General features: G+C 37.9%; 1 protein-coding gene across 3 annotated transcripts in view; it reads right to left on the bottom strand.

Moving 5' to 3' along the window:
* The window catches only part of ttll7 (tubulin tyrosine ligase-like family, member 7), a 110,648-nt gene that overhangs the window by 26,312 nt on the left and 56,782 nt on the right, over positions 1-27,554 (bottom strand). For all 3 annotated transcript variants that reach the window (XM_038272161.1, XM_038272160.1, XM_038272162.1), the window contains exons 11-15: positions 24,182-24,329; positions 20,627-20,700; positions 17,727-17,862; positions 4,878-4,964; positions 114-342 (exon numbers count right to left, since the gene is read on the bottom strand). In XM_038272161.1, the coding sequence (XP_038128089.1) occupies positions 114-342; positions 4,878-4,964; positions 17,727-17,862; positions 20,627-20,700; positions 24,182-24,329 (674 nt within the window). The remainder of the gene's footprint in view (positions 1-113; positions 343-4,877; positions 4,965-17,726; positions 17,863-20,626; positions 20,701-24,181; positions 24,330-27,554) is intronic.

Below are 27,554 nucleotides of genomic sequence, written 5' to 3'. Positions count from 1 at the left end.
TTGTCACATGTTATAAACGGACGAGTTAGCAAACACAAAACAGAAAACAAGAACCTTGTCAGAGGACACACATTCCTCTCCTAATAAGGTTGTGCCAAACACCTTTGCCCTACCTGAACGCTCAGCCACATTCCTCTCCTTGCTCTCACTGAGGTCATAGGAAACCTTCTTTTCGCTTCTCTTTTCTCTGCTTCTCCCTGCTCCTCCTTTCCTCCTCTCATCTTCCTCTTCATCGGAAGACAGGCAGGAATTATCAGCACTGCTGCCATTGGTGAAGTCACCTAGGTAGTCTGGTCGTTGGCGTCTTGGTGTCTGTCTGTATTCTGGCATGGCGGTCAAGGGCTGGCAGGAGCAAAAAGCAGACAATCAGCACACATAGTAAACATAGGAAAACAACATAGAAAATACACTGACTGACCCTTAAATGTTTGACTGGATTACAATAAAACTGAAACTATTTCTATGGTATATTATGCACTGGTGGGTGGTCAGGGCCTTTATGGCCTTCACTGCTGGCCTAAAATCTATCAGGAACACTAACCTACATTCACAACCTAACTGTATTAATTTATCCCAAACAATCCAAGTTCTCTTAATTTTGCAGTATTTCTATGGGCTGTGCTTCTTCTAATAAATTTATGTGGTTGCAATATTTTTTGTCAAATCAGATTTCCGCCTCTTTATGTGGCTATGCCAATCAAATCTGCTCAGGGCCTTTGGCATGACCAGTGCTGGCTGATCTTACCTTAACAATATTCGTGAGGAAGGTTTTCTTCAACCAATCAGATTTCAGATTTGCCCTACTGGACCAGCTGGAGGGCCCACTTAAATGTCATCATTCTCTGTCCTCTGATTGGTCTGTTATTTATTTTTTATATATATATTTATGATTACTGTACAATATCAAGCATTTACAAGCACTAGACTCAAAATTCAAGCATTTTTTTTACCTTAAAAACATAACAGTAAAATTCAAGCATTTTAAGCACCTGTTTAAGCACCCTTTGCACAAACCTTCTGAAGATCAAACCCTCAGTGCTATAAATTACAGTTTGCAATGTTTTAAAACTGCAAACTTTATGTTAACACAGCCATCCCGCATCTCCATATCAAGGTGGAAACCGGCAGTTTATTGATATTATTGTTTTGTGCAGCTCCATTCAGGCATCTGTTATGTCAGCCAATAAACTATGCGCTTGAAGTAGACACTTGGCTACTTATTCATATAGCTCGCTGCAACAGGGCTAATAGTGTAACGGAGGGCTGTAACGGAGATGTGAAAAGTTTATGTTGTTTCGCACCATTGCGTTTTGCAATCCATGCAAGCTCTGCACAAACAATTCACACCAAAGTGAAATAGTCTATGGTTAAGGCAAAGACTCAGATCACAAACCTAATATTGTGAATATTGAAGCTAAAGGTTGCTCACTATAGAAGAGCAATACAATTTAAATAAATTGATACAAATTATTTGCTGGAAGAATACGCATAATGACGTAACACTAAACCACTCAGATGAAAATAAACTCCTTTTGCAGCTTGATATAACCCATCTGTAGGGAATCCTCTAGAAGTCGCCCACGTCTAGAAACATTTCTATTAATTTAAGGATGTTCACCAAAACAGTAATTTTCCAACTTCCACAAGTTTGACATCATTGGAAAGCCTGGACTCCTCTCTTTCAGGATCTTTGAATATCTCAAAACAACCCCAGGTAGACCTAATGCTGGTTTTGCCGTGTACTTTCACATATGTCATAATGAATTTACTTTCTTAGAAGAAAAAGAAGCTACAAAAAATTGTTTGCCCTGCACTTCATAATTACTTTATGCTGCTTTGTCACATAAAATCCAACAATAATACACTGATTTTTCAAGGTACTGTTACGTCCACCAGGCTTGTTTGGTGGGGTAATATTAAAGGAGACCACACAAGGATTTTCTTAAATGATATAAATTATGTATTAAATGATATTAAAGAAATAAAACCTGAAAAGAGAATACCTGAAATAAGAAACCAAAATAGAATAATGAAAAACCCACAACTAACCAGAAGTAAGCAAAACAAACCTAACAAAACCAAACCATAAAATACAAACCAAATGGGGTTTTGAGGAGGGAAAGGAAAAAGCCTCCTCTCTGCTGCATGAATAGCAGCCTTAAAGAAGCAGAGAGCCAATCAGGGTAAAACAGAACACCTGCAGAGGGACTGTCTCCTGAACCCTACAAGGAAAAATGGCAAAGACCCACTGCAGCCGTAACAGTACCATATGCAAAAATAAAATTAAAAAGAAAATAAAAATTAGCAAAATGTGAACTAAGTGATAGCTTGAGTCCAAAACCCTATCTCATGCTCACAAGGACATTGGTGTAATATCTAGTTAGACAATTAGTACCTCTCTTTGGACTCTGCCATCATATCATTATATCTGCCATTATATATATATATTTTAACATTGAACATCAATTATCAAAATTAATATGAAAGAGTATAGTAAGGAAGAAAGATTTACTTATTCAACAGATGCTGATTGGCACCCATTCTTTTTGGAAAAACAATATGTAAAAGCCTGGGTAGAATAAAGCTATTGAGAAAACTAGGTTTCTATGACAGCATGTAGGTCCTATTAGACATGAATGGGAAAACGTGCTTATTTTTAAGTTTAAATGTAATGCATAACAGAAAATATTTATTTTATTTTAACATTTATATACTAGATGCCATTAAAAGGGGTCACTGTGATTACAATGATTAAGATTTTCTACATCCTGTATTCAGTTCTTCACTATGAGTCCATCTGAATTAATAAGCAGGAGGTGATCATAGGTCTAAAAGAGTCACCTCTGGGTAGTCATGTGGGTGAGTGATGGAGGAGGGTACAGACAGAACAGGGTACAAAAAATAGATTAAATACAGGAGAATATAGTAAGGGAGAGAGATTGGAACATCAGGTCTAGGGAATAAGACATACAGAGGGATAAGAAGAATCTCAACAGAAGAAAAAGTAGCACAGAGGTTGCAGACATAAAAATGAACAAGTTAGGATACATTTTCATGTAAAGGAGGAATGAAAAGGGTGCATGATAAGACAGTACAGGGGTTGACATTAAAGATTTTTACCACTTGCCTTTCTGGCAAGTGACTTTCACATTTCATTTGCCCAGAAACAATTTTTAATTGCCCAGTATAATGTTTGATAAATATAGTTCCTAATATTCATTTTTGTATATATATATATCAATGAAACATGTTTGTTTTTTAAATGTTTTTTGTAATTCAGTATTTTTTAAGTTTACAGGTTCCTGGTGTGTATATGCATGCGTCAGATGATGAACTCAAGCCTACATTAAAGTGTTAACATGCTTTTCAATCCTTCCTGCACATTCTTTTTTTAAACTAAACTTTGCCTTAAACTGTTGTGTGCTTGGAAAAATAAAAATTGTAATGTTAAAAATCTATAAAAAAAAAACTTGACAGGTTAAAAACGTAAGATAAATCACAAGACAGAAGTCAATGTCACAAATAAATAACTTTTATTTTAGAGTCACAGTATGTTTATACAGGATAATACTATTAATATAATGTGACTTTTCTAGAGAATCATTATACAGTTATTTTATACAGGGTTTCCACAGTCTTACATCATTTCAGAATTCCCTGACTTTTAACTGACTCAGGATTAGTTTTCCCTGACAAAATAAATGCATCCGTTTGTTGTTTTGGTAACTACATCAAAAGTACCGCTAGGTGGACAAAAATCATGCCATCTGGCGGAAAATCACCTGGCTTTTTCAAATCACGCGAGAATGTGTACAAAACAACAAAAATGGCGCCGACAACGCTTCTGGGTCATTTTCACTGAATGTCGGTGATTTTAATGTAATTTTGAGTTTTGTTTGAAAACCAAAAATCGAAGGACAAGAGAATATCAGCCACAAGTGTAAGAACAGTAAATCTAATTTAGCATTTGGAGAGGAAACAAAATACAATTACGAAGGCATATAAGAACCCCTTGCCATAATTCTTCTAAACTTTATCTCCCTTCTGCCTTAACTTTCTTCATTGACAGAAACATCGGTGCCATGTTTTTCCTTTGAATTCTGTCTGTACCTCCTCTAGTCGCACTGTTTCACATTCTGCTTGGTTCAGCTCCACCAGATGGCTTGTAAGCAGCTAACCCTGGAGAGGGAATCTTTCCGTCACAGCACTTTATTTCCCCCTGTTATCGATGTCTTTCTCCATACATTCTACATCGAAGCTGATGGGCCCCAAATTAATTTGGACAACAGTGATAGTGTCTGATCATTTTGACACGGGCCTTACAAACATTGCGCTAAACTTCAACGTCTGCTCCCTAACACACTCCTCAAGTGTTCCAGTCAATTTAGCCCTCGAGAGAGCATTGATGTACACATCCGGAAAAAAAGAGGGATGGGGAAGTAAATGTGATGAGAGTGGAGAAATTTGATAGAGGGAGGAATGGGGGGAAATTGAAGGGTCTTACAGGTGGATATGACAGTGTAGAAGAAGAAGATGATGATGGACAGAAAGAGAGAAGGAAAGGGGGTGCAGGTAGGGGAGCGTAGGTGAAGGATGCTGACAGCTGTATCCCTAGGGATTTGGTCCCCTTTTTGGGCCTCGTTCTGATTCTTTCTTTTCTTCCAAAAGTTGATAAAAAACTACCCCACACCGAATTCCACCTCCTTTTATTTCTCTGAACCACGTCCGATGTGCTTCCTCAGAGTGTTAGCTCCAGGCGTGTGAGAACATCTCTCCATTTCACTGTGGCACTCTTCTACTTTTTGAGCTCCCATGAGGCATCTGTACCCTGTTCACTCTCTACTTGGTTTCTCCCAACATTTCTCCCGTTCACCCACCTTTGGGCCTCTTTGCCTGGAGGATTTACCCATCAGCTTCTCGTCATCCAGCTCACATTGCTCCAGCAGATCCAGTATATCTTCTTCCTGCAGGTTAAATTATCCAGACACAAGTTAGATAAGAAGATGCTAATAGTAAACACAAAAAATGAATATTTTATCAGTGTTTACCCTTGGGATATTCTTATGGAGTACCAATTAAAATGCTTTGATACAAATTTTAAATGTTTGTGTTATGTCAAATGAGGTTCCATAGGATAAAAAATAAAGAGAAAGCTTAATTTCAAAGATGTGCACCTTGTTTGTGGAGAATGGAGAAGACAAACTGGCCTGTGATTTTTTGTTGAGCAGAGTTCATCGAGGCTGAATTGAAAAAAAAAAAAAAAAACTAGATTTATGGTCTCTGCCAACAGGCACAAGCTTTGTCCAATTGGCAGCTGTTGAAATGCAGGTGGAAATTATTAATGTTGAGAAATGAGAAACTTACACTCACTGCTTAAATCCTAGGTGATTGTTGGTTGGCTGGTGGCTGGGCTGATTTTATTATACAATAAATGTCTGGGAGTGCATGAAGCCCGGATGGTGGAACATGCCATCCTGGACACAGATGAGTTAAGTTGATTGACCTCCTATCTTTCAGTTTTTCAGTATGCTTAGATTGTGTTGACTATTTGTTCCGTAGAGTTCCTTGAAACCTTTTTATTTGTGATATAAAAATATATAAAAAAACTTCATGGAACTGGATTAATTGAAGGAGGTTAGAACACAATTAGAGAAAAGCAAAATCTGATGTTTTTGAACATCCTTTAATAATACCTGCAACACCTTTTACCAATAGGGTTATAGCTGAGGTGTTCTGCTACCCTTTTTCTAAGCATAAAATAACAGTGGTCTCTGGCCATTTTTGTAGACATTCAGGGCCGGATCTATCAAAGGTTTGCGTGTATAAAAACGTGAGCTATTTCACCGCGAAAGCTAAAAAAATGTACAAACTGATCTATCAACAGCGTGCTAAAAGGATTTGGTCTTTAAAACGTGCTAAATAGCGCCTCTTATCCATTTAGTACTTTTTCTGCAATGAATATGCAATATGGGGCGTTTACACGCAAAAGTGCGTCTTGTGGGAGGAGATCATGTAAATATATTAATTTAGCACTCGCAAAGTGATTTATTAAACCTGAAAGCAATTTTGCTAACGGTATCTGACTCTATATTTAACACGTTTCAAAAGAAGGTGCAAATGGTCTGTATGCGTAATTGCGCACACATGGCAGCGGTTATTGTCGCAAGAAGGAGACATGGAAATGAAGCAAGGAGACGCAGAGAACGCATTTTTTCACTCCGACTGAATATTTTTGGAATGAACGAGGAAACGATCATCAAAACATATCGTTAATCCAGCTTTGCCATTTTGGGGCTGTTGGGGGAACTCCGAATGGATTTGGAGCCAGCCACAAGGAGGACCCACGCAATACCAGATATCACAAAACTCCTTGCAACATTGCACTTTTTTGCATCTGGGATCTCCCAATCTTGTTTTTCAGAAGTGCTGTCCGAACGTTCTAAATGCCATGTCGCCCTGACGCCCTACCGGAGAACCCCAACCTCTGCGCCTGTGGAGCAACATGCCAATGCTGCGGGGATGCGTATGCGCAATAATCTCATCCACAGTCACTTCTTGTGAGCCATTTGGTATGTGCATTTTTTTACAGGCCAATACAAAACACCTGTTTTTTTTTTGTTTGTTTTTTTACTGCAGTGAAGTAGGAATTCAGCCACATACCACCTTAGGGAATAAAGGTTGCCAAAGTTTATATATATATATATATATATATATATATATATATATATATATATATATATATATATATATATATATATATATATATATATATATAATTTTTTGGAGGGGGTGGGGGTGTCACTGTAAGATTAAAATTTCTTAATGCACTAGTTTGCACAAACTACTTTGCCGCAAACCACAAAACGCACAAAACCATCATTTAAATAGGGCGTCTCCAACAGTTTTGCACCTGCCACCAGTTACGCAATCGCTCTTGTTAAAGCTACAGTGTGTAATAATTACAGGCATATAAATTCAGAAATTTAATATATTATACATAACTATGTTATTTATCATCACCTATGAGCTCAGCCTTTTAACCATAACATTTGCGTTGCCTTAGAATTCGTTATTTATAATTACATAGGAGCGGGTCTCGCAGCCATGGAGGCTGACATCTTTGCGCTACGGCAGCGCAGAGGCAACAAACTAGCGATTGCGAGATCTCCCATGACGCTCGAAAATAACTACGGCAAGTTGAGAGAGATGAACTGAGACGGTACTGAACAGTAGATGGCAGTATTATGCCTGAGAAGCGTTTAGTCTGCCTGAAACCAAAGAAGAAGAAGAAGCAGGTATACTGCGCCTCGGTAACAAGAAAGGTAAACAAGGCGGCAGGCGTGAGTGACTTTGCAAACTGTTTGGCACTGTGTGGCCAAACATCAGACGAATGGAGGATCATGCCTACTCTGTATCACAACGAAAAGCGGCGGACACCGAACCCCCGTCATCTAAGAAGCGGAAACACGACGAGAATAAACGCAAGAGTGACAAGAAACGACAAAAAACACGGATCAACATTGGCACGGCATTTACACGATGGAAGTCACTGATGGAGGAAAAAGGTTTTCAAAGTGACGCTCAAGTTGCCAGTTTTCTCTTGGACAGGTAATTAATCCTATACACACAATTGTCTAATATCACTGCAGTTTTTGGAGTACAGGATGCTCAGACCTGTCTAAAACAATAACATGCTGCGTGATGATGCTGTTACTCTCCAGTATACTTATTCAGCAACGTCCCTGACGTTTCACAGGTAATGATTCAGTAATTTTCTGTAAAATAATTTTCTGGATATATACCTCGGTTACTTCTCTCCGGCTCCTTTGGAGATCTTCAAGCCTTTCCTCCTCTGCTCTCACCCCGCTGGCTCCCCTCTCTCGCCTGGCCCCAGCTGCACGCTCACCCCGGCCTCTCTGCCCTCTTCCTTTCCCTCTTCCTTGCCTTGTAACCCCCGTGCCACAAACAAGACTTGGACTCTGTAAACGGGGAATATATATTCTTCCAGCGAACACAATCTCGCTGTTAAACTAATGACTACAATTACTTCGTCTGTTTATATCACCATGCAAAGCAGCTCACCAAAACGTCACAACGACGTAGAAAAAATAACGGGTATATTTATTATCTTAAGTCTACATGAAATCTATACCCTACACAGACTAATGAAATACTATCTGTAAAATTATCTATGTAAACAAACCTCATCACTTGAGAAGGTAGGTGATGCGGACGTCGTGGAAGACATTTTGTCCCGTAACGCTCGCCGTACTGTTGGGGGGGAGAAGCGGTGGGGGGGAGACGTTCATGTTGCTGCAGTCTGCAGTCTGACCGCTAGATGTCGCTGAAAATTACACACTGTAGCTTTAAATCACCCGCAAACCATGGTTCAGCCCCTCGCGCAAAATTCCAGTTTGCGAGCGCAAATTACTGCACACAAAATTGGATCTTGATAAATCCGGCCCTCAGAGTCCTGGGCCCATTTACTTTTCCAAAAAAAGTAAAAAAAAAAAAAAAAAACAGTCCACTGGACTTTGTTTTTAAGTTTGAAGACATTTGCTTCCCATCCAGGACGCTTTTTCAGCAAAATGTCAGAAATAGCATCAGAAAACATGCAAACTCAACCCTATTTCTGAGATCTTGCATTGAAAAAGCTTCCCGGATGGGAAGCGAAACGTCTTCAAAATTGGAAACAAAGTCCAGAATATTGTTTTATTTTTATCTTTTTTGGAATGACTATGACCTGGATGACAGAGAATCTTCATCAGCATATTGCAGTCCTTTTACTTTTTCCTCTTTGTAGGTTATCTATATGATTAAGCTCTGTTGTACAAATAGCTATGGTTGCTGCATAAACAGGGTGCTCTGATTGTTTAGATTTTAGTGCGTAAATGCCACAGATATACATATATATATATATATATATATATATATATATATATATATATATATATATATATATATATATATATATATATATATATATATATATATATTTCCAAAAAGGAGGACACTTTGCCCAGCCTCAAGGAAAATTCAGACAGTCTTCTCAGAGGTTAATGAACATGCTTTATTATACCTAAATGTCACAAAAATAACTTCTGTAGTGAAGCACAATCTGTAATAATCAGTAGCAAAATTATAGCTCTCTCTTAAAATACATAAAATCAATGTTGGTTTCCCTGTCTCTAGATGTTTCTAGATAAATGGTACAGTAGACTGAGAGGACTCTTCAGCCATTGGTGACTTCAAACGCACCTGGAGCATGCAACACAGGGGACCCTAAGTACCAGAATTGAAGGTCTCTTATCTAGTCAGATTGCAGAAGCCAAAATACGTTTACCTTATATTTCTTTCCCCTAAAGTAAATAAATGTTCTCAAATCAAATTAGTTATCTGCAAAAGATTAGGATTCAGGGATTTATCTGTTTAAGGTACATCTCTAGCAGAAGTGCCACTAACTTTACAAAGGTAAAAACTAAACTCTACAAATGTCTCTAAATAGTTCCATGAGCAAAATACAAAATTTTTAAAAAGTTATTTTAAACCCTGCTGTCTTTAATAATACCTTAGGATTACATAGTATGATGTACACCAAGTACTGATTATCAATAGTAACTGGCTCAAAACAGACCTGCAATGTAACAAAATGTAATAAGACTTTTGCATTGTCGAATCTCATTCAGAAAATTAAGCAGACTTCTGAAGCCTTTTCAGCACTAAATGGTTTTAAAGTAGCCAAGAATAGCCAGGAACCAAAAGTTTTAACTTTTTACGATGTAGTTTTATTATAGGGAAATTTGTACTTTGTGAAATTTGTCAAATTACAGGCAATAAAAGTCTGCTGCCAACTCAATAAGCTTTTATGGGGTGAGAGCTTTCCCACCACACTGTGGCTTCAAAAAAATCAATGGAGGCTCTTAACTACCAGCAAAAAAGATTACATCCATGTTTTGGCAAGTGTTTAAAGCACAGTCAAAAAAACAATTGACATAAATGTAGAAATTATACATAAAAATACGTTTTATATTTATTCTTAAGCTATTTTAATCAATAATGCCATTTATGAATTTTCCAAAATTGTTAAAATGTCTGTGTATTTTTTCATCCAATAAAATGTTATTTTAATCTGTATGCATAAAAAATTCCCATGTTAAACTTTACTCAAAGAAGTTTTGCTCTATTTACTAGTCTCTGTATGAATCATGAGGTGCTCACTGCTTTAATATTCTATCATACTTTGGGCATCGAAAAAGTCTAAAACTCGAAAATCAGGTAAGTAAGGAAACCTGGAGAACTGCAGAGACCCATGGTGTACTGCTGAAACACTGGAAGACATAAATGCTCCAGCTAGGAACCAGTGAGTCTGTTTCACTAAGGACAAGGAAGGAAGGAAGGAAGGAAGGAAGGAAGGAAGGAAGGAAGGAAGGAAGGAAGGAAGGAAGGAAGGAAGGAAGGAAGGAAGGAAGGAAGGAAGGAAGGAAGGAAGGAAGGAAGGAAGGAAGGAAGGAAGGAAGGAAAGAGAGTCTTGAAACATCAGTATAAAAGATGTGAACACTTCATACAGTATGTGCTTTTTTTAAAAACCTGCATCACACATAATGTTCTCAACAGTTGATTCATGTTTTCTTCTTTTTTTCCCCCCCATATTCATGAACTGAAAAAAATTTAAGTAACCTTCAACTGCAAGCAGCGTCATCTCACACCAGCGGGTTATTTGTGAGAGCAACCTTTCTAAGAGAAAATCCATTTAAATTGAGAGTGAACATTCATTTCAGCAGGCTCCCAGCTGCACTTGCCTCTTTGGAAACATTTGCACTTATTCAAGTTTCCTAAGAATGTGTACTTACATGCTTTTTTTATATTACTGACAGAACACCACGGGCTGGTTTGATAACATCCTGTTTTTCATTTTCATTATTACAAAAAGTGAAGGAATAGCAAGACATCATCTAAGGGATGGCAAAAATATCACCAACAACAGAGCTAACAATCTGATGCATACCTTTCAACCTAATTGTAATGGAAGTGTGGAGAAGGGTGATGCAAACTCTCTGGAAAACAGTGAAACTCATTGCTGAAGCATCTCTAGCACAGCGAGCTGACAGCAAGAGGGTGCTCTGCAGTCAATCAATGTTTTTCTCTAGGAATAAAACACAGGCTATGCTTTCTTTGATAGTGTGACAGTCTGTGACTTTTTTCAATTCATGGCCAAGAGAAAAGAAGCCAGCAAACAAAAGTGTTGTAGGTGCAAAAACTGTCAGACAAAAATGTTGCTCTCCCACCAAAAAAAATACCCAAGACAGGACAGAAGAAGATTTTGAAGGGAAACCATAACATGTTGTGTATAACTATCAAAGTCAATCTATCTCCAATCTCTTGTGCCTGCGCCGCTTAAGAATCTTCTAAGACTATTCTAAGACTAATCCATGAAGCATTATACAAGATGGAACTAATAATCTTTTGCACAAAGATAATTTGATGAGCTTATATTGTACAATCTCCATTTACTAAATCATTTATGACGTCCCACAGCAACCAACTTCATAAAGAGATATGTAGTGAGATACTCATTCTAACTATCGGACAAATTAAGATCATTTTTGGTTCCCAAAGGCTAAAAAATCTCCATCCTATAACCGGCCTCAAATTGCAACGTAAGACCACAGATATAGAGCCACACCCAAAAATTACTCTGTAACATCCCAACAAATCTAAACTTTCACAACAGATAATACGTAGCTGTTATGGTTCTCCCCATTTGGGACTCAGATTTTTTAGCTTTCAGTTATCAGTTCTTCTGTTTTGTTTAGCTTTGGTTTATTTTACATTATATTCAAGCAGACTTTAGTTAATCTCTGTTCCCCCCTTGTGCTTGTTTCCTTTCCCCTTGGCTTCCTTCTAGTTAGTTCCACTCACACCTGCTCCATATTCAGCTCGTTAGTCCATCCTTTGTTCTGTTCCCCTTATATACTCCACCTCTGCAGTCACTCAGTGCTGCTTCCTTCTTGCTGTTTGTTGCTTCCTCATCTCTGGCTCCCCACATTAGTTTCCCCTTGATGTTTTCTGGTCATTTGCTTCATTGGATTTTTTAGATTTTGCCTCAGTCATTTATTAAAACTACAAGTTTCACCTCAGCCTCCTGATCTCTGCATTTGGGTCCTCAAAAACCTCAACCAAACCCTGACAGTAGCACATTGTGTACTCTGTGATAAGGCTGAATAGTTTCACCAAAACTCCAAATTGCAAATCTTTTTTGATTTTTCTTTGCACCAACAATGTATATGTTTCCTTACACGGCTTCATTATTTTAATGACCTAGACCCTTAGATTGTCCAGAGTTCATCGTCTCAAGACTGATACTCTTAAGTCGAAAACTTCTAATTTCTGATCGAATGCATGGGTCTGCGTAACAGCTGAAACACTCCAAACTAAAGGGTTGGGGTGAGAAAATCTTGTTAAGGTTAATGTGACTATAATTAAGTGCCCCTTCTAATTGAAAATTGTGTTTTGATCAAATGTGATTATAATGAAAACACAATTATTTGCCCAACCCAATACCTGCCAGAAGTGCAGGTTTTCTACATGTTTAACCTACATGTTTTAGATCTTTAACCTTATATTTTTGTATCGCACAAAAAGTATCGCTTGATCAGTGCTTCTGTGTTCCCTTTCTAGCCACTGTCCCAACAAGCCATATTGATAATATTTAGCACTCAAGTTTAGCTTTACACATTATCAATCTGGGATCCCTCAGACTCCTGTTTGGGAAAAGGAGGAACATGAAGAAAAAGCTTCTTACACGAGAGAAAGAACAACAACTTATGCTTTTAAGCTCCTGCTGTTCTCCTCTTAAAGATAAAATTGGGGAAGCCAACAAAAGAAAGATGATAGCAGAAGCCATGCAGGCATCCTACTGCTAGCTGGTGGCCTATCTGTACTGTGTAAAATGGGTGAAGCAGGATTCTCGTGTGTTTGTGAACTCACAAATACTGAGAGAATTCAACCGGTACTCAAGGCTAGTTGTGTTATTTGCAAAATAGCTTTTACCCAGATCTGACTTTGAAAGGGTCTCACCCTAACATCTTATGGGCAGTAAGTTGCTTGGAAGAAAACATAATGAAGCTGTGAGCAAGTTTACATACAGGGTCAGCGGTAGAGGCTTTAGCCATAATGTAGCAGTGACCGTAGAAGAGAGCAGAACCTAACACTGACGCTTACTGATCTTTACAAAGTATAAAAACACACAAACATTTATATTCACTTTTGGAACCTAAATTAGACTAAATATCTAATTGAGGTCTGTTCAGGGGATTTTTAAAAATTCCAAATGTCAGGATAATAAGAAGTTAAAATGTATGCTGTGTATGGGGGATTGCTGCAGTGTAGACGACACCATGAAAACGACCGCTCGCTGCAAGATCCAGGAGGAATGAATGCTGCAAGTCAATGACTTGATGCAATCACCTAGGTTTCTATGGAAACCCGGGTGATTGCAAAAAAAAAAGAAAATAAATTACCTACTTTGTCTCATGGATCTCATGGAGTTGGCTTTGAAAAGTGCCTTGAGAGGCGTTTTGATTAGCACAATGTAAATAAACTAAATTTAAATGAATCTAACTTAAAATATAAATGTTTTGATGTATAGAATAATAACTAAATGTATTTTTTTCTGTCAAATGTTATGTTAAAGTAATTATAGTTTGAAGTAATATGGCTTTATAAGCCATTTCCTGTGGACAGTAACTGTAATATAGCTCTGAGTTTTCAGGGCAATTCAACAACCAGTGATTGAGAGGGACACTGCTGTTACTGTAGCTCTGCTAAATGGGTGGTTATGGTTGTTTTTAGACAAATGTTTAAACTTGGCACCATTAAGTGCATTGGCTTACACAAGCCCTCAAAATTAACCATACGTTTAATTTATTTTACTGTCATGTTACAAATATCTTAGGTAATGCCCTTTGCTTTTTTGTCATCAAATCTTCACTTTTCTAGCACATGTCATTTTTGGCTAAGAAGTTGATGCGGCTCCGACATGCAAAAAAGCTGAATGGACTCTATTTAGGTCATGGCTTAAGGTGCTTAAATGGTGTATTATATTTGCAAACAGAACCACAAAAAGTGCATATTGGGTTCTTGTCACAGTTAAATAGTGAACAGAGTTCTGACTCCTTTTGAATGGTTTCATGTTTCCGTTCTGACTTGCTCTACATAATGAACAGCTGCTGCCTCTTCTATGGACAATATCAGTTAATCAGACAGAACAAACGTTTACAGGCTATTAATTAGCATTTAATCTTAGGTCATTTATTTGTTCACAGCCCTACTAACAATGGAATTTTTTATGAGTGCGGTTATCCAGTAATTATTTAATTTCAAAGTTTTTAGCTGAACTAAGGTTATTGTGATTAGCCTTAAACCTAAAAAAAAATAACTGGGATTTATGCCACCATAGGGTAGCATAAACTTAACTGATTCTCTTTTAAATAAAGTCTGTATGAAGAGAGATCTACCGGAAAAAGGAAGCTAAAATATAAATGTAAAAAAAAAAAAATCACACTTATCAGTATCTGAAAAATACTAGAAACAGATGTGTTTCTGTGCTTTGAAAGACACTTTAGGAAGCAAATTAACTAAGGTTCTCACGGTATGTAAGAAAAAAAGTGCTGACCTGGGGTAATTACTTTGTAAACCAAATTTTTATCTTGTTATTACAACACACCATCTCATCCTTTTTCTTTTCAGAGGTCAGTTAGTGTCATGACATCTGCACTCTAATTATAATGAACTTAAGAATATTTGTTATTAAATGTGATGACTGACATCAGGCTAAAAATTATACAAAAAAATAAAAACACATCAGCATAAAATATGTTATGTTTAGAAAGATCATTAAGCTGAACTTCAGAAACCTTCCTTCTTTTTGAAAAATAGCCCAGATTAGTTTTTCACACTGTGTCCCTTAATGAGGATAGTTCAGTTCTTAGTCACAACTGTGGCGGCAGATAGAAATCTCAGCTGCAAAGTGACCCTCTATATTTTTTTTGTATGAACAGAATCCCTTTCTCTTTTCAAACAAATTAAAATGCGTATTTTTCCAGTGTAGCGTGAACTTTTACATATACCTTTATAAAGTTCCTAGACAGGGAAACCATACATGGAAAAAAGAACACAATTACCTTTAGAGAAGCAGCCTTTTTTGGGGTAAGACAGCTCTCAATAAAAACATATGTGTAGGTACTTTTGTAAATGTAAGTAAATAAAGAATAAAGTAAAGATTTGCATTTATTCCTTGTTGTAGACTCATAGATACAGGTGGGATCCGATTTATATACACGTTTAGAAATTATGAATACAAGTAACAACTTTGCAACAACACCAAATAAAGGAGTGTAACAGCTTCATCAAGGGTTTACGACTTGCCCTTTGCCTAAAATTTGTGATTTGTACTTGAAGACACCATAAGGAATTAGGCCGAAAATGATTGCTGCATTATTGCTACAGTCTTTGTTATATTAGGAAGATCTAATCCAGTTTTTATGGGTGCTACTGTAACTGTAGCACCCTTTAACAAAACGCCATGCAGGGGGGGGGGGGGGGGGGGGGGACTTTTAAGTTATTCAGATTTGAGCGAGTTGACCCAGCCTAGTTAAGTCGGCAAGGTAACAAGTCGACTTTTTGGTGAATGCCCTACTTGTATTGTTGCAAAGTTGCATATTGTATCACATCAATGTTTGGGTTGATCTATAACAAAACACGTAACCCCATATAACTCCAAAAAGATCTGAAACAGTTGCAGGAGTTCTGCTGATGTTGTAATATGTGCTTATCATTTATGAGGGGCGTTCAATAAGTAATGCCCCGACCCACTTCTAGTTCTTTCATCTAAATGAAATTTTGCATCTACAATTACTTATATCTCTATAGATTAAATGGCAAATTGCAGCTCTGAACTGATTGTGGCTTCTCATTTATAGGTGTTTGAACTGAGTCAGGTTTGAAATGGAGCCTGTTGAGGATCGAGCAGTGATTTGGTTTTTTGTATGTGAAAAGGACACACACCACGGGAGACTTTTGATTGAATAAAAGTAATTTACGGTGATGATGCCCAATCATATGGCCTTTAAAAACTTTTTACAAGGCCATATGATGGGGCATGAAACCAAAAGTCTCCTGGGGTGTGTATCCTTTGAAATGCAAAAAACCGGATTATTGCTGGACACTCAACAAGTTCCATTTCAGACTTTACTCAGTTCAAACACCTGCAAATCAGAAACCACAACATGGTGGTTCCAATGCCTTAACCTAGTGGTTAGGGCATTGGAGTAACGCTTCGAATTGGCTTGGAATCTCAGAATTCAGAGGTTCCGAGTTCAGGCCCCACTCCCACAGAATGCTCCTCTGGATACCTGAGCAAAAGACCCTTAAACCCACACTGCTCCCCAGGTGCCACACAATGGCAACCCACTGCTCCCAAAGGAGATGAGTTAAATGCAGACAGTTAATTTCGTTGCTCTGTACTTGTGACAGTGTAATGACAATAAAAAAAGCTAGAAAAACAAAACAAACAATAGGTTCAGAGCTGTAATTTGCCACATAATCTATAGAGATATACATATTTGCACATGCAAAATTTCAGCTAAATTAAACAACCAAAAGTAGGTCAGGGGCATGTACTTATTGATCCCGCATTTGAAATTTCAAAAGTGTCAGTAAATTCATCAATAACAATGACTTTACTGTCTCTTAATGCCTCTATTCCCTCGTTCCTCTCTGTGTTTGATTCTTGCTAAATGCTCGGTGCCTGTGTCTTTTAGCTTCATTGTTTTTATCCATCAATTGCATAAATTGATATGATGAGAAAAAAATGCTCTTAAATTCTCCTTTAAAGTCTCTCTTTTTTTTTAAACATAAATATGACAAAGATAATATTTCTATTTGCAACTTATCATCTATGTGCTCTGCTACCCTCTTTCTTATCCTCCTGTATGTTAATCTTTGTATCTCTCAGTTTATTTCAATGTTGATTTTATCTTTAAAACACTTTCACAGTTAAATAAAAGAAGCATTTTGCCAACCAATGAAGAGCTTTTGACATTTACAACTCATGAACACATTACCTCCTAATTCTGTAAAATTGTCAGGTTCAAGTTCAAGACACTGTAAAAGTAATTTGATTTTTATCGCGTCAAATGTCTCTTTGTACAATGTATTCTTTTTCTTAGCCTTTGAAATAAAGGAAATGTTCAGATATGAGTGGGAAGCAGCTGCTACTCACTCAGTACTGATGGAGGACACAAAGAAAGAAAGATATCCAGAAAGAGGACAGACGAAAGAGTGAAGAGAGATGAAGTGAATAAAGAAACAAAAATAACATTGTTCTGTGGGACTTGATTTTCCTTTTTAACAACACCCTGACCAACCAACAAATATTTGTGAAGAGACAGTCTGAATGACAGTAAACTCATATTATGCTCTGCCTTCCTACATATTGTCAAACTTTCTAACAAAAACCAGCACACTCCACATTATTTGCACATCCCTATTTGTCTCTGTGGACAGAATCTTAACAAAAATGTGCCTGTGTGTTCCTCTGCCTCTAGTCCACAGATGCCTGAGTGATGTGTGTGTGTGTTCAGGTGTGGATCTCTGCAGGTTTTCTCAGTGTGTGTTTGCGTGAGTGCGTGTGTGTGTCCGTGACAGTCTGTCACTGATGTACGTGCCTTCATTCGTTTCAGAGGATTATTCATTTCCTTTTGAAGTGAGGCAGCTCGCCCGGCAAGGAAGGTCTGAAAGGCGGCCGAGAGCAGGCTTTCATACTTTTCCAACAGCAGCTTGTCGTCTGGGGGGTAAATACGTCTGCAGGCCACAGAGACAGGGAGAGAGAGGGGCAAGGAGAGCGAGAAAGGTACAAAAATAAATAAAAAATAGATGGAAAATGGAAGGTAACAAAAAATGGGGTATCATTGAGGCAAGACGATGTGAAATGTGAGAGGGGAAATAAAGTGTGGAGAGGAGGAAGAACAGATGGAGAGAGAGTGGGGTTAAGCAAAAGGAAGCATCAAGGTTAAAGGGCAAGTTATATCATTTGCATAAGTTTAGAAAAGTTAAAGTAAAATTAAAATTAAAAGAATGAACAGAAGTTGGACAATGTTAGGAGATACAGAGGGAATAAGAGTTAAGTTAAATTAAGTAAATGGATAAAATGAGAAAAAGATAATTGGGAGAAACGGATTACAGCATGTCAAGAAAACGCCAAGTGAAAATATGCATTCATGCGTCTGTTCGCACATTTTAAAAACTACCATCAAGACTAAACTAACCATAGTGTTTATCTTGGATCTGAAGAGATTAGAATAATGCAACCTCTGGCTGGTTATCCTCAAAATACATCTCTAAAAACACCCTCATCATCGCATTGGCCATCAAATCCAAACAATGTCAGCTCTCTAAGCAAAATAATCATCATGCAGTTTAAGTGCAAAAGCAGCTGAATGTTCTGGCATGTGAGCGGGACTATTGGGAGCCAATTCCCAGTCTGTTAGAGGGCCCTCCTGATTCAGACATAGCTGTAATGTCTAAAGCAGAACACATTGTTATATAACTATATAAATACTGGTTTCTAAAGATGTGCTTGTGACATGCTCTTATATCTCAGCCTGTGAGTTCAGTGCATTTTAGAGCAATGAAAATACCAAGTAAAGGTTAACTGTTTCACCATTAAAACTTTAACTGCTTCCCATCTGCAACTTATAAATTTATGCACTGTGGCGGTTCTGGGTTCATGATTTCCATATTGTTGAAAAGTCGATACAGTTCTACATAAATGCAGATATAGAGGCTGCAAAATACCTGATCCATGGAGGGAAGTTCACATTCTGGCTTACAGAGAACTTCGACAGACAGCCAGAGCAACAATAGGATCATTTTGGTGAAACCATATTTTAGTCAGGATTCAGAACAAAATTAAATTCTATTTAGAGAAATTCTTAGTCTAATCTGACCACTTTGCTAGTAAAACTGTCAGGGGAAAAGACATTTTATATAGTAGTTATATAAAGCTGGTAGAGACAAATCACATAAGACTTGATTTTAATTACAGGAAAGGTTGCTTCTACCATGAAAGGAGAAAGCTTTATACTTATTTTTATTTGCAGAATATAAAGAAAAACCTGCAACTTCACAGATATGCAGTACTTTGTGTCAGTCTGTTGCACAAAAGATGCATAGCAGTCGGTGGTTGTTATGTGAGCAGGTATGAAAAAGTTCAAGGTATATGAATCCTTCTGTGAGGTACTGCTTTGAGTCATATCACTTTAAAGGAGTATGGACCTGATTTCATCTCTTTTCAAAGACACACTTGATTAAAAAAAAAAACACATTTAAAAAGTTCTCATGGTATAAATATCATCAAAAGAAATAATAAGTGCTAGAGCTTGCCAGTAGTTAAGTGGGCTGATCTTAACCACAGAGATCATGGTCAATTCCTCAGCAGGACAAGTAAAGCCCTCACTTTTTGATATGGATGCTTCAATTGGTTTGATGATTTGATTTTTGTACATGTGATCCAACTTAAGTGAAATGTAGAACTCTAACTACTCATTTAAGATGAAAGAAAAATCTCCCTTTGTTTTTGTTTTTTTACTTGACAGCCCCTTTAAAGCCTCATGGCTTCTGCCGTGTGAAATGATAGCGAATGAGCAACAAGCAGCTGGGTCTCCCTTGGATGTAACACGGGCTGTACCTGAAACAGATTTCATTTAATAGCCAAATGTAAGTGAGTTCATTACCCAAACCCATCTAATGAGGAGCAGTGTGTTAATCAGAGTTCAGCACGGCGCTGGGGCACCATTTGAATGCTAAGAGGTCTTTATTAGGGCTGCTCCAGACAGACCTCAGCCTGCCTGATTGACTGTCTGGCAGCCTGTCGAGGAAAAGGAAGGAGGAAGCAGCACTTCATGCAGGCTTTGAGAAGCATTTTAAGCAAAGAATCAGTCATGAAATGAGTCAAGAATATGCTTTGTCTTTTAGAGAGAGAAAGACACGAAAGAGTGTCTGTTTTTGTTTAGAGAATTAAGAGAAAGACAATAGAGAAATAAAATGATTTGGATGCCAACGTGCTGTATAAAGAAAATTATGTATAAAACGAAGTAAAGAGAGTGAGCAGTTTAAACGGTAGAAATGGTACGTTTTAGCTTGCTAAGTTATGCTTTAGGGTGAAAATTTAAATGCTCTGTGTCTTCCAGAGACCCAGCTGGGGGTATTAAGGAGAAGGGGGAGAAAAGGTTTTTCAGGGAGGGATGAAATGGCTCGCAGCCAGCAATCAAAGTTTAACTGCTAATCTTTGTTTCTAAAATGTGGCAAATGGGTAAAAACTTGCAGAAAAGAAGCCATTTCAGCCTCCTTTCTTTTGCTTTTCCATCTTTAACGTGTTTATTCCTTTTCTCTGCAACATGCAAAAGGACTGCTTTTTTGTTTTATTTTGTCAGCAGCAATATTTATTCAACCAAGAGTTTGACATTTTGCAGATTACCTTGTAAATGTGAAAAACCTGGCACAGAAACAGTGGGTGAAGTTCCTGGAGGGAGAGCCCAATTTTCCCAGCTGTTTGCCTCGTCCTTACCTGTAATTCCCCAGATGTTGATTTTCATATTCTTCCCTGGAAACCTGCTTGCGAACCTGTGCAAGTCGCTCTTTCTAGAAACAAAAGGAAAATATTTCAATTAAACTCACTAAAAGATAAACTAAATGTATTCTTTCAGAATACAAGGCGAAAAAGAAGGAAGTCACTGCCACCGATGAATAATATGTTCTCCCTTTCCATCTCTCATTAGTTTTTTTTTACAGGTCTAATTGAGTGCCTAAGCTTGTCAGATTGATTAAAAGCAAAGATATGGGGATCACTTTGCCACTAGCTCCGATGTATCATTAAATGGTGAGTGATGTAAGCCTTCAGCACACCTGAAACGGAGCTCACACTTCAGCCAAAACAGCACTCAAAAATGAGGTGGTGCCCTTTTTCCAAGAGCGGCTCTGATCCTTTGCTCCTTATTCCCACTGATTACAGCTGTGGCTATCAAAAGGCTAATCAAAGAGGGTGGGAGGCATTAAAGCCTTAGTGGCTGCCACTTTCCCCCATCTAGATGAGAAAAGCTCCTCACATCCTCCATTTAAAGAAAAAATAATTAGATGGTGCATATGCCGCAGAAAACTTACACTTTTGTGACATGTGCTTAGAAATAAGTGAAACTGATTTTCTTCTTACATTTTTGTTCCCATTTGAACCTAACAGTTCGTTTCTTAATCTGCAGCATATCAGCACGCTGTTCATATCTTGCACAATAAATACGTCTTTATTTAACAGTACTACATCCTAAAATACTTCGATGCAATCCAAAAATACCCCAAATTCAATAACTATGAAAGTACAAAGAAAACTAAATGTGCTGTCAGATTTAACTTTCTTATCTTTTAATTTGGTTTTTGCAACAGATGAGATGGAAAAGCAGCATGTTCCACTCAGCATCACTACATGGTTACCTCTAAATAAAATATGATACCTATAAACACGGGAGAGCTGAGCCTACCACTGTGTCTCATGGTCAGGTAAAAATTATGAGAGTAAAGTCTTCTCTTCCTCTTCTTAACAATTTGAGGCATCCATGCTGAGTGAACTGTCCTCTAAAATGAAACCCAGCCCAGATTGTCCATCTCCACTTCAGCCAAAATTTAGGCAATATATGAACTTTTTGAACAGAGTTTGAAATAGTAACAAATTGTTTTTCACTCTCAGAATATCGCACATAAGTAAGGACACCAAAGGCACAGTGGAGGTCAGCAGGAAGGAGCTAGGACCAGCAAGCAGTTTCCTATTAAAAATGCAGTTAGCATAGGGACCTCCTGGCATCCCTACCCACTGCTAGCAGGTCGCCGACAATCCTTTGCATGACAGACCGTATAGGCATAGCTATCTTCATGGAGATAACCATGAATGCATTATTTCATGTCATGTACTCTCTCTCACACATGCTAGACTTAGACAACTTTTATTTTAATTTTTGTATACACAGGGTGTATATAAAAAGAAATTTCGCTTAGTACAGCTTTTCAGACAGTAAATGAACATTTCCATTCCATAAAGTGCAGCAGTGATCAAATGTGAACAGTGCGGTAGGAAAAAAATAATGGTGCAAAAAAGGCAATGATATGGAAGTTCAGAGCATTAATATATATATGGTGCAAATATGCAGTATTTTTGGTTTGGTGTTATCAGTTTGATGCAGAGTCTGTGACATGATTTTGAGTTTTTTTTTTTTCTCAACAGTTCAGCTGTCTGATGGCAGTGAGGAAGAAGCTGTTGCAGAATCTGTTTGACCTGCATTGAATTCTGTGAAGCCTCTTCCCAGAGGGCAGCCGGGAAGACCATGGTGGGGGTGTGAGGGGTCATTTATGATGTTACAGGCTCCCGACACACAGCGGTGGTATAAAATGTCTTTTATTAAGGGAAGAGGAGCTCAGATGATCCTCTCTGCCAGGCATCCCCAAAGTCGGTCCTCGAGGGCCACTGTCCTGCAGGTTTTAGAGGTTTAATTGCTCCAGGACAGCTGGTTTTAAATGAGAGCTGATTAACAGGCTTTTGTGCAACTGCAGTCATCATATTTAGCTATGCTAAAGCAAGGAAATATCTAAAACCTGCTGGACAGCGGCCCTTGAGGACCGACTTTGGGGAAGCATGCTCTCTGCTGTTCTAACCACTCTTCTCAAGTTCTTCCAGTCTGAGGCACTGAAGCCTCCACACCAGACAGTGAGGCAGCTGCTTAGAACGCTCTTTAAGGTGCTTCTGTGGAAGGTTGTGAGGATGGGTCGGGGTGGGTCCCCCATCATCCTCTGCAGGAAGTGCAAGTGCTTTTGTGCCCTTTTTACCAGTGAGGTGGTGTTTACAATCCAGGTGAGGTTGTCTATGATGTGCACCCCCAGAAATTTAGTAATGCCGACAACCTCTACATCTGAGCTGTGGATGAGCAGTGGAGCGTGGTTAGGCCGATTCCTTCTGAAGTCGACAATGATCTCCTTTGTCTTCTCCACATTCAGGATCAGGGTGTTATCTTTGCACCAGCCCACCAGCTGCTTCACCTTCATGCTAATGTACACATCTTCATACATTTTAGGTTTTATAATGAAGAGCTTAATCAGTTTGCTTTGTTTCTGTGAATATTGTTCTCTGTAGTTCTTTTCCAATAGGCTGTGGTCCCAATTTGATCACGGTGGTTCATGTTTGTGTGTCCGTGTCCGCCACATAAGGTAGTCTGTTAGCATTAAGGCTATCCAGATACAGCACAGCTGTCCGGAGTTCCTTTCCTACTTTGGATAGTGTTCTAACTGTTGACCCAGTAAATGGCTATGGGATAGGAGTGAGGAATAGGAGGAAGGAGCTACAATGAGAGGAATGATCATCACTGAGTTATAAAATCTGCTTTAACAAATCCAAGAACACAGAGGCTAATATGGGTCTTGTCTAATGTAATGTGACTGATGAAATTACTATGAAACCATTGGTTTCTAACATTATTAGACATGAAGCTAACAGCTCAAGCTAGTTTTGACATCAGATTGTATGGCATATATTTTATTAAAACTGTGCTACCAATCTAAGTATTCCAACACCTAACATAACGGATCTTTGCAGCCATTTAAAAGGAATTTATCCCATACTAATGTATGTTTGCAAAATTAGGACCAAAGGAAAAAGGGGGATTCTCAAAGAACAGTGCTGATGACACTGCACAGAATGCATGAAATATTTAATGCCATTTGACAGTAATGAGTAATTTATATGAAGTGAAAGAAACAGGAAAATATAGCTCATATGTCAGAATGGATGTACAAAGTATAATCAATTTTGATACAGTGGGTGAACTATGTTTTCATTTATCCAATATGTTCTAAAAATGAAAGCAGAGTAATTCTCTCCTTTGACCACAGTTAGAAATCATTACCTTATGCAGGATATGACCTCAACAGAGGCTATGTTTCCACTGGTCTAGGGTCAGCAACTAATAGAGCTATCATTTACCAAAGAAATTGCATTAGGGATGGCGCAAGACTGAAAAAAAAGAAAGAAAAAAAGAACATGCAAATATAAATTAACTGAACGTGTGATATCCAATTTGTGCCATACCAGCTCCTCTTTTCTTCTTTCCAGAGTGTGACGTTGTTTCTCCCAGTCCGAGGAAGTTGCTGCAAGTTTTTTCATGGAGCCATGTCCATAAAGCCGTCTCTGAGCCTCCGCCTTCTCCTGAGCCAGGTTTCGTTTCTTATCACTTGCCCTGTACCACAATTAAACAAGTAATAAAAAGCCCATTAAATGCTTAGATTTGAGGAAGTCTCTGAGGAAAAGCTACTGATATTTTTCTTTTTTGCAATGCTGTATGGTTGTTTACTCTTCTAATGTTTGCCACATATGAAGCTGTTTGATAGTTATTTTATAAACATTAAAAAACAACTTTGTAGGATAGATGTATTGAGGATGTTTGACAGCTTGTTTCCACGTAAGAATTTACTAATTAATAAGATGAAAATGGCTCTTTTCAAAAGACTCAGACAATATATTGAGAAAAACAGAATCTAGAGTCCAGATATCAGTTAGATTGGCAAGATCAGTCAGATTTTCCTAAACCAGTTGGTTGCTAAATGTTAGGGAGAGGAACATTTTGTTTAATTTAGTTGGTGGCACTTTTAACTGAATACTAAGTGCTGTCGGTGCTTTTAAACTGATGCCAGTTTAATGCCGTTTGTATTATGAGCAGACCTATAAAGCAATCAAAGACCTTAAACACAAATGACGACTTCATCTGGGTAGGGAGAGTTAATAATATTAAGGAGTTCAACAGGGCTGCCTTAGATTCTATAAACTTAAGCTTTTTATTCTGAATATTTCTATTGCCTTCAAAACATGTTTTTACCGCTAAAATAAAACCTAATTTTGTCGTGGTCGTGAGAGGCTGATTGCCCCTCTGTATACTAAATGAGCAGGACGCACAATGAAGCTGAAACCTGGCCCGATGGAAAAAATTCTCGCATGACTGGAAGATCAGCCTGAAAAGGGCAACAGAATTGTACAGTGTGTGTTCGGCTTTAATAACAATATTGCTCTTTTTTGGGAGGTTTATGTTTATTTAGCAGCTGTAGAGCAAGGCTGTGGTAATGTTATTTTTTGAAATCTTTGGGTTCAGCCCTCTGCCAACAGGAAGGTTCTTTATCAAAAATGTTAATGACTTCAGCTTGGTTTATTCTTGACCCGTACATGTTCCTCGGGAAAATGATACGCACTGAATCAGGCTGATACAACCTTTGGGTACATTTTGACACCATGTGGCTTTTCTGCCCTCTACCCGATATGGTAGATTCAAATGGGCAGAGTAGGAACAGACTGCAGACTACAGCACCACACTACAGGTAGGGATGTCATGATCCAATATTAAAATCAGATAACTGTCCGACATACGCCAAAAAATTGTTATCGAATTTTATTAGCCAGCGTCTATAATCTCGGATATTTTCATGGTGATAGAGACACTCTGCTTCTGTTAAACGTTTTTGTAACTCATTGGTTAGTTTTACATTGGTCAGTTCTTTATCCTTTAGGAATATAACCTGATCAAGGATTTTCATTCTACAGTCCAAAATATGTAATAAAAGCTGGTATGATTCGTGCCAATATCCTGTCTGGTTAATATTTGTATCAGCTAACTCTCAAAGCTGCAATATCAGCATCGAATCAGAAATGAACATTCCCTAACTACAAGTCAACACTAGAAAACATGGTGCTTTCAACATTTCTAATTATTCCTTATCTAGCCAAACAACCACGATAAATGATTTTTAACAGCTGTCTACAATCAGTTTATCGTCTTGGTATAGATTTTTATATTTGCAAATACCCGCCAGGAGTAGCTTTCACTTCTCTGCAATGGGACTGCCCATGAAGTTAATATAATTAGGTGTGCCTAGTAGAAAATTTGGGCTGCTTGAGAGTTTTAAATTGATCACCTGGTATTGTGTAGAATGCAAGGATGCTTCAAGCATGAACCAATTTTAATGGCCATGTTGAGAATATCTTTAACGGTCTGCTAGACAACTGTAAAGTCAAAATCATTCTCAATGACTCTATGAGCTGTAAAATTTCCTGAGAAACAGATTATAGGGTATTCATCAGCTTAAAGTGGTAATCTAAAATTAAAATACTAGAAATGTATCACTTTGTTTGTGATAACTCATTCTTAAACTCTTAATTCAATTACTGAAATGGATGATTTTGTTATTTACTTAGGTGCTCCTAACATATATGTTTTCTTTGTCTGTGTTGCATTATGTTTCTGTATTTTCATGACTACTGAGAGGAGACTAAATTTAGAGTAGCTAGAAGAGGACATACGAATGAAAACCACAAAGGGAGCAGAGATCCAGAGGTCTTGTGTATAGTGATCAATCAGAGGACCAAGTCACTGTAGCCAGGGGACAGAAAAGCTTGCCCACGATTACACACACACAGCAGTGCACAACAAAAAATAGTACGTTTACAAAAATATACCAAGAAAAAAGAGTCTATGTAAGCAGAACGGAGAAACAAAGCAAGCAAAAAGTACTACACAGGAAGCTAAATGTATGATCAAAGAACAGTAAAATGTGGATTTAAAATCACAGACAGCGTAAAAGTAATGCTAACGCTGACCTAACTCACATCGGCAACATGTGTAACACATAACAGAAGCCTTTTTCTCCAGCTCTATGTCTTACGTTCAGGCGTTAAGAAAATAAGGAAACCTTCCAACAGCTTGTGTGATTATCTAAGACATTTGGACAAACAGTAATGGCAATTTTAACATTGTACAGTCTTCCTTTCACATTGTTGTGAGAGTTTACCAGAAGATAATGAATATATTATATAACAAGAACTGGAAGTGATAGTTAATTAATAGGTCATTCAAATCAAGGGTAAAACATATTAATTATCATCAGTTGAATGATTATAACTGTAATTTGCTTTTAGCCTCTTCCCTAAAAGGTTGGACTCCTGAATCTGGCTGTTAAAAATTCAGTTGTCCTTCGCCAATTTAGTAATTTAGGCTATGGCTCTTAGCAATGTTAATCATCACCAACCAACTAAATGTGTCTCTGTTCAGTCGGATACTACTGAAAAATGAGTGAATCCAGCCTGAGTGATAAATCATTCACTGTGTAAAATAAACACAAAAGAGTGCAAGTTGAAATACAATGGTACCTTTATCAGCTACAGTCACACAGTATTTTATCTAATAACTAAGCAGACACTAAACACGACTGAAAATAAGCAAAAATAAAGAAATTAAAGAGGAACAGGCGTTTAAAAGTCGATTCACAGTCTGAGGAATGTTCAAAGTTTTATGGGCTGGTTATACTCACGCAGCAGTGTGTCACAGTGAGCTTGTCCAAGATATTTTTGATTGCCCAATTTTGAAGAGTGGTCTGCACTATGCTATTCCATGCCACAACACAAGACGGACAATCACGAA

Source organism: Cyprinodon tularosa, unplaced genomic scaffold (assembly GCF_016077235.1).
Source record: "Cyprinodon tularosa strain WSP-4 unplaced genomic scaffold, ASM1607723v1 ctg82, whole genome shotgun sequence".
NCBI classification, from domain to species: domain Eukaryota; kingdom Metazoa; phylum Chordata; class Actinopteri; order Cyprinodontiformes; family Cyprinodontidae; genus Cyprinodon; species Cyprinodon tularosa.
This window is presented reverse-complemented; position numbering and strand designations above follow the sequence as displayed.